Source organism: Watersipora subatra, chromosome 7, assembly GCF_963576615.1.
Source record: "Watersipora subatra chromosome 7, tzWatSuba1.1, whole genome shotgun sequence".
NCBI classification, from domain to species: Eukaryota; Metazoa; Bryozoa; class Gymnolaemata; order Cheilostomatida; family Watersiporidae; genus Watersipora; species Watersipora subatra.
Window position 1 is genome coordinate 38,127,287 of NC_088714.1, and position 12,762 is coordinate 38,140,048.

General features: G+C 34.1%; 1 protein-coding gene across 2 annotated transcripts in view; it reads left to right on the forward strand.

Moving 5' to 3' along the window:
• The window catches only part of LOC137400074 (uncharacterized), a 33,263-nt gene that overhangs the window by 2,597 nt on the left and 17,904 nt on the right, over nucleotides 1-12,762 (forward strand). For both annotated transcript variants that reach the window (XM_068086384.1, XM_068086385.1), the window contains exon 2: nucleotides 9,188-9,273. In XM_068086384.1, the coding sequence (XP_067942485.1) occupies nucleotides 9,251-9,273 (23 nt within the window). In that variant the 5' untranslated portion in view covers nucleotides 9,188-9,250. The remainder of the gene's footprint in view (nucleotides 1-9,187; nucleotides 9,274-12,762) is intronic.

A 12,762-nucleotide genomic window follows, 5' to 3' on the forward strand; every position in this document is an offset into this window, starting at 1 on the left:
CGCCGTAAACACATTTTTGTGACTTTCCCAGCAATTGTTGCTAACTGAATTTTATTGTTCCTTGATAACATAACCAACGATCTTTAAGACTTTTATGGTAGTGACAGTGTTGTCCAAATATTTCTCTATAAATTTAGCCTAAAGTTTAATTTTAAATCTTTCTTTGAGAATTTCCAACTTGAAAACGAAGATTTTTTGTGCAAGTTCATTAAATGCGTCCGAGTTAGGAAACAAATAACTACTTATGTTGATAATATTATAGCCGATTTAGATTTGTGTGATTACACAGATAGTTAAAATAGCAATAGGAGCACTGACTCTGATGGTGATGAAAGTATTGGTTTGGTAAGAATAAGGAACATTGTAGAGGATCGTTTTAGCTTTGTAGCCTCACATCGCTTTAGTATGTGTGGCTATGCACAAAGTATAGATACAATGAATTTTTTGTATAGCAGTGTTTGTTAACATGTTGGCAAAATCTACGACATAACCAAAACAAACATTCTAGATGGAGTTTCAAATTGAAAAAATATCATGAAGCAGTATCGGCAAAATGGTTGGCAGTAGGCCGATAGCTATATTTGTACATGGACGGAAGTGAAAGGGTTATGTAGTGGAGGTGCGGCAATTCATAGGCAATACAACATTGAATAAGAAGTACTTACTTTTTTGGTGAAGAAATTTAGTAGGTAAAATGCAGTAGCAGTACCCGTGCAAGTTCTGTAGTTCTGCCATAGTACTCGTAGCTGGAAAAAAGTAAAAATAACTCAGCGGCGGAAGAAAATGAACATGTTTACTATCCCAAACAGTGGCAAATCCAACGTTTTCAACCCTTTCACTGAAGCAGACTCATTTATGCGTTTTCTATGGTCGACCGCCGTAGACACATTGTTGCGACTTTCCCAGCAGTTGCTAGTAACTGAATTTTATTATTCGTTGATAACATAGCCAACGATCTTTAAGACTCTTATTTATGGTAGTGACAGTGTTTTCCAAAGATTTCCCTATAAAATTAGCCTAAAATTTAATTTTAAATCTTTGTTTGGTTTCAAAGCAACCATTTTTGTGTAAGTTTTGAAAACGCCACCGAGTTAGAAAACAATTACTTAAGTTGTTGACATTATAGCTGATTCAGATTTTCGTGATTACACAGATAATTAAAATGCACAAAGTATGAATACAATGAATTTTTTGATTAGCAGTGCTTGTTAACATGCTGGCAAATGAAGTATATAACCAAAACAAACGTTCTAGATGGAGTTTCAAGTTGAAAAAAATATCATGAAGCAATATCGGCAAATTGGCTGGCAGTAGGCCGATAGCTAAATTTGTACATGGATGCAAGTGAAAGGGTTATGTAGTGGAAGTGTGACATTTCATAGACAATACAACACTGACTAAGAAGTACTTACCTTTTAGTAGGTGAGAACCGCGTTTTTCCAGTGACCGCAAGAAACAAATGTTTACGTGACCTTCTCGGTACACGTTGGCAGTAAATATTAATTGCATGTAGATTACTAATTAATTTATTTTGTTTAATGAGTAGTACATTTATATAGCTGTATAGGCACCTTTGTATAGGCTTTCAGAACTCAGGACGGTGCTTTTTAACATGGCAGCAATTTTGCTGTTTAAAACGGAACAGTACCGTTAGGCACCAGAAAAAGGCGGAGATAACTAACCGAATATGACGTCATTTGTGTGTGAAAACTGAAAACGATGAATAGGTAGGTTATGTATAGGGGCGCACTAACCAGAGATTCCCGTTAATACGCCCTAGATACCTAGTAGCAGCTAATAGTCCGAAAAGTACGGTACTCTATAAGGCGGACACCCACACACACATACATGTACATACACAGACAACGATTGCCGTTTATATAGTATATACGTCTGGCGTGTGGGACGGTTAGTCTGTGGGAGTAGGTTGAGTGTTAAGGCTCAATGCTTTATGTCAAGTGTGTGAAGATATCTTGTTTGCGTAAGTCTTCAGCTGGTGCACGTGATGTCGACATGTAGGGTGGAGCTCGTGACCTACTCCTGGTATCTAGGTCATGTTTGGCAGGGGTGGCAGATCTATATGTGTGTGTACTCATTTGATTTGCCTCTAATGTTTCTCAGTTGGTTGTGTGGTGATAGTGGTTGGTAGGTTTAATTGCTTTGTCATCATTTTGGCATGTTCACCATCTGGTGCTGACACAATTTCTATGATTAATTCCTCCAATTTTGAAGTTTATAATTTGCTTTTGACGTTTTCTAATTATGTAGATTTTTTAGATTATTAGATATTTTAGATTGTGTTAGGACCCTTGTTATTTTTAATTTACATAAACGATCTCCCTTCAGGTATTACATCTAAATGTCAATTATTTGCAGATAATGCTCCGCTTTATAATACTCGAGATAAAAGTAACATCCTACAAATTCACCTTACTAAACTTCAGCTTTCGGGCAAAACATGGCAACTATCTTTCAATGCTAAAATTTGCTCAGTCTTTTCAGTGGGGGAAATGTACTCGCAACAAAGGTTTTTTCTTAGCCGAGTTTTTGCAAAGAGTTCCCACGCTGTTGCCTCATTTGGATTAATTTCATGGGAAATTTTTTGATCTGATAGTAAGCTAATAATTCTTTCATAACGGCAGGAGATTTCAAACACATAGTTAAAAGCAATTAAACAATAATGCACATCGTGCGAAAAGTTGTGACGACTAAATAACAACTGTTATGATAGCGGTAGATTACCAAGTTCTTCCTGCTTATCATTACTAGAACATGGCAGTCATTAAAAATAGTTTCTAACATTGAAACTACATAAAACAAAACAGCAAGCTTGATAGCCAATATCAGCCTAACCATAACCTATTTGATATTAGTAGCCCTTGAGTAGCAGCACGTTTCATCATCCTCACCAATAACCTTTATCACAAATTTTGCCGTATCCACAGTCATAAGCAAAATTGATAACTATATTTCAAATGTAAATTTATAAACTTTTGAAATGTTATGCTAGAAGAAATATTTTTGTATATATGTAATCAAAAAAGAAGCATTTATGTGCTCAACATGATTTGTGTGTAAGATTACCAGGCTTGCTATTAGAACAATGGGATAATTTACATTTTTAGACATGCATGGATCGGTGTTAGGTAACACTGTAACAAAGTTAACACTTCTTTATTATCGATTTCTGCAATGTTCGAATGATAATTATTGTTGTGTCTTATATGAGTTGCTTTTATTCAGGGTTGGTTTGGTATATATCGCTTGATATATATCATCGATATATATCGCTGATAGATATGATATTTTTGGGTCAAAAAATCGACATTTTTGGAAAATTTCCATTTTATCATTCCGTTTTCACCTTACAACTATTGCTAACAGTCTAAAAATACTAAATAACACCTAAAATCATCAAATACTTGCATAGGGGCCTATTAGGTTTACCCAAACAGACAAACAAAGACAGCCACACCAAGGCGGTGACATTGGCTAGACCAATTAATTAGTGTTTGAGTTGAGAAGAGTTTTTCAGATCTAAATTGTATTCCTTCATCCCAGTACTATCTCCCTAGCCTGATTATCTCATCTCATGCTAAACTGTTATATTTTATTCCTTATTGAAAGACCAGCCTGCTGAAAACCCTTTAAACTTCATAATCCATGATTTTGAATTGAACAATCTGACCCCCAGGAACAGAATTGTAAGAACATTACACTGACTCACTGAGATAACAAAGTAACTCATCTCATCATTTTCTGTAAAAATCTTTCAATGAATGGCTTCAAAGGATTCTGACTCAGTTTAAAATCTATAAATATGATGATATAACTCTGACTGCTAGTGTTGAGTGTGTGTTTTCATCATGTGGACTGGTTCACAGCAAGTTGGGAAATCGTCTCGGTATGGTGAAGGCTGGCAAGCTGGTGTTTGTTTACAAATACCTAAACTAGACAAGAGTAGGACATTAAAACATGCTTGGACTATCATAGTGTGTATTTAATATTTGCACTATTTTATTTGCACTTTGCATTCATGTCATGATTTGCAATCCAATGTTTGACGAACATTTTCATAATTATAAATATTATTAACTGTGCCACCCGGCGTTGCCCGTGTAATAGAAGAGTATTTGGACAGAAAATTGATTTGTATTTAACATATTACAACATTTGCCATTCTAACTTTCAAACTACATATCATGAGAAAAGCTTTTTGTCTTATAAACAATGAGAAGTAGTGAGAGTTTTGCTATTATTAGCCAGTTAAATAATGTGAGCGAACAGCTTCTCGTGACGTTATGCTATGACCCGCGCTTCATGCGTAAAGCTGTTAGGTATTGCTCTGATATAATGACCTATATTGGCAGGCTAGCAATTCGACTTTCGTAGTCTTGTGGGCTAAGCGTAAGACTGGTGAACGGCTTGGTCCGAGATCGCATCCTCTTCGGTACGGAATATTTATTCCAAGATGTTAAGATCTATAGCCGGATTTCCAACGACGACACACGGACGGACAGACTTTGAGAAATATATATATAGATTATTATACTATGCTTACAATAAAGCAAGTTTTTGGTGTTAAACATGGCTGACTGGTTCCATTTAACCTATAAAATACATCAATCACAATGTAAACGCCATACAAGTTCAACCTAGCTTTAAAATTTTTTCAAAAATATCATAAATATCAATAAATATCATGATATATATCGGTGAAATGATATTTTTTTAAATATCGATACCTTTTCCAACCCTGCTTTTATTGCAGTAGGAAGATAAGTCCCTTTAATATAAATCTGAAATGGGCTAATATTATGGAAATTATTACTGAAATGGCCGACAAATATTGTCTCCAGCATGATTGTCATTGAACAATGCCCTACATCTTTCTTCCCAAAGGGAATAAAATATTACAAAAACCTGTAGTGCAACAAAGATGCAACTAAACATCTTAAGAGTTTAAACTATTGCATCTCATTCAAACGAGTCATTTTGTAATTTCTGACTAAATTCCTTATCAAGCATGCTTGCTAAGAATTGGTCAGCTATCCTATCTTCCTCACTACTGGCACTCTAAAAGTTGCCTTTTGTGACCAATGTATACAATTCTGTTATGTATGACTCGCAACTCTTCCTTGGTATTTGATTTCGTTTTTCAAACTAAATTTTAGGTCTGTAGTTTGACCTTGGCTCAAAATATATGCGCTACACTATTAATACCTCTTTAAATGTCTTATCTCTTGCGGCCTGGCCTGTTTCCATCACCGTTGGCTCCCCGAAGCTCTTGCGGCCTGGCCTGTTTCCATCACCGTTGGCTCCCCGAAGTTCAGTCTATATACACACATCTCAGTGTTTGTTTGTCTTTTTGTTTTCATCCCTATGTCCAGTTATAGCGATTATAATGTAGTAATGGAAAATATGTATCGCACTGGAATTAATCATGAAAACTCCAGATCTAAAGGCAACTAGCTTAATCATTAGACTAAGTGTCCAACTGAACATAGTGATTAATACTAGTCAAGATATTCATTACAACCGTTAAATCACTCACGCTTAACTCATTCGGCAACCCTCGTGAGTTAACTTGCGAATTTATAATGTAGCTAGGCAACCAACACGAGTTATCTCGCCTTGGAAATTTACCAATTTCATTTACTGTTATTTTAAGTTATAGAAGAAAGTTTTTGATTAGTTAAGAAAAATTTCTGACCAATCAGAAAAATTTAAAAATATGCTTCAATGATATTTCTGGCATACGTTATACTAAACCCGTATCGACCCGTATACTAGACAGGTAGACGTATCGATGTCTACCTAAACATCAAATCATCGTTGTAACTTAAAATCTTATCTTTCGTGATCAATTATGTTCAATTCCAGAAATAAATATGCAGATTCAGAAGTGGTAAAACAGTGAAAGGCAGCATAAATCAAATTAAAACATTATTTTTAATGTTTCAGAGTTTTTATTAACTTTTAAGTTTGCCAATTTGAATTGTTATGCCCGAATAAAACAGCACTTTTTAGGCAGTCAGCTGTAGTCAGACTATAGTTATTATTCACTTTCGATAGGATCATATTGATTCTTAGAGCTGTTTATGAAGTCTGAAAAGTCAAGAACAGAGTTATTGAACATATTTCCATTATTTAAAACATGGTGATGACAGTTTATTTGAGTTATATTGGCATGTAGATTTGCTAGGTTTTGGTTCGAAGAATGATACTCGAGAGAAAAAAATCGGAATTAAAGTGTCATGATTTTTACGTTCATGACTAACTGTTATTTATAAAAATACTATTTATAATTGTGTATTTGTTTCAGCCAGTAAAGGTTTTTAAAAATCAGAATTTTTCTAAGACTACCTTCTTTGAGACATATGTCTACATGTAAGTAATACGAAGTCTCTATCTGAATTTTATACCATTTGAAAGAGGAAACTTGGCTGGTTATTTTGAAAATTGAATGGGTAACCTATCTTAATTCGGCTTCCGGTGCCGGACATTCGGTGCAGTGCCGGACATTCGGTGCCGTGCCGAACATTCGGTGCATTGCCAGACATTTGGTGCAGTGCCGGACAGTCGGTGCAGTGCCAGATGGTCGGTGCAGTGCCGGACATTCAGTTCAGTGCCGGACGTTCGGTGCAGTGCCGGACGTTCGGTGCAGTGCCGGACATTCGGTGCAGTGTCGGACTTTCAATGCAGTGCCAGACATACGGCTAGTTGTTGATATATATCATCACTAGATATCTACTACATAATGGGACAGATAGCGGGACATGTAGTGGGACACATAATGGGACACATAGTGTCCCATTATGTGTCCCATTATTTACTCGTAACTGCCTCTATTTAACAATATCACTGATCTAATTCCCAAACACTAAATCCCAAACGTTTCCACTCCTGCCACTGATCTACTTTAAATGTAAACTCCTCCGATATTCTGACTGACAGTCTCGCATTCAGTGCCATTGCCTCCTGTGCAACTGCCTCCTGTGCCACTGCCTCCTGTGCCACTGCCTCCTGTTCTGCCATAATGATTAGTAGTTAACAGAGTACAATGTAAAAAAATGCTAAGCTCGATGTATTAAACCCAGCTGCAAAGTAACAGAATCCGTTAAAAAAATCTAACTTCATAGTAATAGTAGCACTGAGTTGCTAATACTAGAAAGTTTAAAAGAAGTTGAAGTGATCACAGTGACTGATGGTAGTAATAATAAGTCTTATCTTCACAGCTAGCACAATTACTCGCTATCCCAGACAGTTACGGTAGCGATTTGTTGTTGTTAATCATGTCGATGATACAGCAATATGTAAGTGGTAATTATTCTTAATACTCCCTAACTTACAAAGGAGGCATAAGTAAACTATATTGGTTTTTACTGCATTTAAAAAACACTAAATAGTAATAAAACCATATTCTCTATAATGTGTAGTAGTTTCTTTATTCTTGCCACTCTCATTCCAAATGAAGTGGCCTGCTTCTTTTTTATACTCCTTTACACACTTTATTACTAGAAGACTTGCTTTTCACCAACCTTTTTGAAGAAGGGATGCACAAAATTTTAAATATTAAAATTAAATAGTTTAATATGTAATATTAATAATGACTATTGAAATATATTAATATTAAATTTTTTACATGGTGTGAATTTTTACAAGATGTGTAGCATCTGAATGTTATAACAGTGTGCTACAAAGACTTCTACCAGCCATGCCGAGTTGTGAATGATATAACCTGCAATAATATCAGGATGTTAGGCAGTAGTATCCTGTAGCCCATCTAATATCTAGGCACATTCCCTTTCACAAGTTTCTGACACAATTTGGTAGGTTCAGATGATAATGATTGCAGGGTGTATATATGTTATTGTTTTTGTTGTAGTAGGAAGATAAATCATTTTGACATAAAGCTGAAATGTGCTAACATTAACTGCTGACAAATCTCAGAGCTCGCATACCGTGTGTTTGTTATATAACACAATATCACCACAGTTCTCTCTAAAAAAATTGCAGTTTGAGAATAAATTATTTGCATGCCAGTTGAATTTGGTTTTTTGTCATCATGTGGAAATATTTTGTATTCTTAACGGACTGTAGAATTTTTTTAATTTCTGCATACATTTCTGATATAAGCAAATTAACAATCTTTTTTTTCTTTGGTTTTGACTTATTTGTTACTGCTAAAATTGGCTCCGCAGCTCCCTGGAATTATCTTCATAAATTTTTTAAGGTTTTGGATCATGCAGAGTTATCTTTGACAAGGATGTGCATCCATGTCCTTGAATTTCTCTGCTCGTATTATAGATAACTTTGATATTTGCTGATCATCTACTCCGTGTCTATCATGAAGCCAAAGTTTAAACCATAAAATGTTACCAATGGTAATGTTCGTCTAAAATGCTCTCTTATATTTAGATATCTTATAGCTGCAAGTATAGATAAAACTAATGAAATATTGTCTTAATCGTTTCGTCAATAAATGAAAAGACGACATGCATATTTGAGTCTTTTATCATTGGCATCAGTAAGTGGAGACACGTCCATGAATTGATTATCAATTTAAAAAAGGCATAATAGTTAACAGGGAATAACAGCTAAATTTGAAGCACATGGTAAGGTACAAAAAATATCTATTATCACTCACATGGAGAAATATCTTTCAGGTCGTTTCTTTTGCGCAATATGTATACCGGTAGACTTTTATTGAACAAATGTTTTGACATTTGCTATGCAACAAAATCTAGGCCACTGCTATCTCTATGGATAGCATAGAAAGCTCATTGAAATTCTTTGCTAGACTACTAAGTAGCAGTATTAAAGTTTTTATATGGGTTGTTAGAGCAGTTCTATGGATAGTTGTCTGTATTCTTACTGAAACTTCACATGTGCAACAATTTTTCTCCAGGCAATGGTTCAATAATCTCTTTAACTACCAACCTGTTATAGAATAGTTTTATTGAAAATGACATGGAAGTTCCCTGTTTTAATGTAGCACATGAGAAGTAGTAGAGTAGAGTTGTATGCACGAATTGTTTTGGGCTAACTTAAGTGTACTTACCTATGTGGCTGCATACAGAACAATTGGAAAGAATACAGAACAGTACTACCAGAATTGAAACTAGGAATTCACACGCTACCGTTCTTAATTGCCTTTGCTTCATTTACGCATGGATCGTTTTAGGCGAGTCAAAAAGATTGATCGTGAATCGATTAATCTCTGAAACCCTCTATCTGCATCTTAGCAATGCCTGTCTTAAGATCAGGCCGGTAGGTATTGGTTTATTTATTTGTGATCTTATTCTTGCACTCATTCTTTGCTGAACAGTGGCACATTATACATATTATACAGGCTACTAATGGTGTTTATAAATATATCTATTCTCACACTCCTTATGTTATACAGACTACTAGTGGTGTTTATAAATATATCTATTCTCACACTCCTTATGTTATACAGACTACTAGTAGTGTTTATAATTATATCTATTCTCACATTCCTTATGTTATACAGACTACTAGTAGTGTTTATAAATATATCTATTCTCACACTCCTTATGTTATACAGACTACTAGTAGTGTTTATAAATATATCTATTCTCACACTCCTTATGTTATACAGACTACTAGTAGTGTTTATAAATATATCTATTCTCACACTCCTTATGTTATACTGTACAGACTACTAGTAGTGTTTATAAATATATCTATTCTCACACTCCTTTTGTTATACAGACTACTAGTAGTGTTTATAAATATATCTATTCTCACACTCCTTATGTTATACAGACTACTAGTAGTGTTTATAATTATATCTATTCTCACACTCCTTATGTTATACAGACTACTAGTAGTGTTTATAAATATATCTATTCTCACACTCCTTATGTTATACAGACTACTAGTAGTGTTTATAAATATATCTATTCTCACACTCCTTATGTTATACAGACTACTAGTAGTGTTTATAAATATATCTATTCTCACACTCCTTATGTTATACAGACTACTACTAGTGTTTATAAATATATCTATTCTCACACTCCTTATGTTATACAGACTACTAGTAGTGTTTATAAATATATCTATTCTCACACTCCTTATGTTATACAGACTACTAGTAGTGTTTATAAATATATCTATTCTCACACTCCTTATGTTATACAGACTACTAGTAGTGTTTATAAATATATCTATTCTCACACTCCTTATGTTATACAGACTACTAGTGGTGTTTATAATTATATCTATTCTCACACTCCTTATGTTATACAGACTACTAGTGGTGTTTATAAATATATCTATTCTCACACTCCTTATGTTATACAGACTACTAGTAGTGTTTATAAATATATCTATTCTCACACTCCTTATGTTATACAGACTACTAGTAGTGTTTATAAATATATCTATTCTCACACTCCTTATGTTATACAGACTACTAGTAGTGTTTATAAATATATCTATTCTCACACTCCTTATGTTATACAGACTACTAGTGGTGTTTATAAATATATCTATTCTCACACTTCTTATGTTATACAGACTACTAGTAGTGTTTATAAATATATCTATTCTCACACTCCTTATGTTATACAGACTACTAGTAGTGTTTATAAATATATCTATTCTCACACTCCTTATGTTATACAGACTACTAGTAGTGTTTATAAATATATCTATTCTCACACTCCTTATGTTATACAGACTACTAGTAGTGTTTATAAATATATCTATTCTCACACTCCTTATGTTATACAGACTACTAGTAGTGTTTATAAATATATCTATTCTCACACTCCTTATGTTATACAGAGTACTAGTGGTGTTTATAATGATATACAGTAGTTCTACTAATCCCAATGCAATTTCTGTGAATTTAATAATAAGTTACAGTGTGGACCAAGAATAGAGACGAGACAACCAGTATGCGTATTATAAATTTATAATACTACAATGTTTCTCAGGATACGATTTTGATCCGTTTCAGGGTTGGTATTGTATGGTGAAAAATTATATGTAGGAGTATAAAAACCATAGTATTTATATAATGCAAACATTTCCTGGTAAAATCGTCATAATTTTATATAAGTACTGTACATATCAAAAATCTGTAACAAAATAGTATGTTTCCCTTAGTAAATATAGTTAAGTCCAGTTATGAGCTGCAATAAAATGTAACATTATAATGTACCAGTCCATACCCTAGAGAGTTCTTACTTTCTAGACAGACATATGTATAACATAAACTTTGAATTCATCCCAAATAGGTAAAGCTCACTAAACACACAGTTAAAGCTAAGTTTTAGTCTGTATCTTTAACCATTTTAATGATTTTCAGCTTTTTATCACTAATATTTTTATCACATATCGGTTTCGGTCTTCGCTTTCATTATTACTTTCAGCAGACCTGTTTAAAACCTTTTTCAACTTTATTCGGCAAGAAAGCCTAAAAGATGTCCATTTTATAAGAAAATGGATTTTTGTTAGCAGGTTAAGGGAAGTTGTCTTACCACTGACCTGTAGTTTGAAGGAATTGCCACTCTATTTGAAGGAATTGCAACTTTACTATTGGTTTTAAGGGAAAATATTATTTTACACACAAAAATTGCTGAACTGAGAGAAATTGGTCATCATGTCTCTTTCATGCGTTGTAAAAATATTTTCGGCAAATAGCATTTTGGTGTCTTTGTTATTTTGGCGTACGTAATAAGCATACCGACTGCCAAATTTGATTTCAGGAGAAAATTTTGTTGAATTTGTATGGTGAAATAAAATTCGTATGGTGAGGTGAAAAAGCCATCATGTTCCACTTCGTAAGGTGGAAAAAACTTATATCAGGGTAATCGTCTCCTGACGGTGCACTGTACTTAATTATGTGATCTCCTAAGTTCAACTTGATATTCCATAATGATCTCTAGCATCATCATTGATGTACGGTCATGATTGTTTGTTTACTTCGCTCATCTTGAATTTTGTAAACATTATTGTAACGAACTAGATGTTTATTGCAACTCATCAGTGTGCAATATCTTGTTAGCAAATGGGATTCTGTTTCGAGGTCTCCTTCCTGACATCTAATAGACCCTTTGTTAGATATTACGCCCTATGTATGTAAGATATTACGCCCTATGTATGTAAGATATTACGCCCTATGTATGTAAGATATTACGCCCTATGTATGTCAGATATTCCGCCCTACGTATGTTAGATATTACGCCCTATGTATCTCAGATATTACGCCCTATGTATGTCAGATATTACGCCCTATGTATGTAAGTTATTACGCCCTATGTATGTCAGATATTACACCCTATGTATGTAAGATTATAGTCAACATTGGTTACATTAACTGTACTAATTGATCCAGTTCAAGTATTTTTGGTAGATAATTTTACTAGATATTTGATTTTGTACTTTTATTGTCATGAGTAAGGTAGACGATACACATAGCTGTCAATATTACATTTGGTAGCAGTTTGAGGCATGGAATCGAGTAGGTTATGTCAGTAGGCGTGTTGTGACTTAGCAAGTTATACTGTTTCCTAAAGTCTAATGTTTTCTCTATTGTTCTTTTTAATGTAGTTGCGAGAATTTAGATTTGCTTCATGTAGCTTCGACAACCTGTTAGTACCAGCTCAAAGTCAGACTACACACTGCTGCTCTTCCATTTATCTCTGTTTGCCTTTTCTGTAAACCAGATTGATGACTATGGTAAACCAATGTCGAAATAATTCTACATAATTCCATATTTTTTAT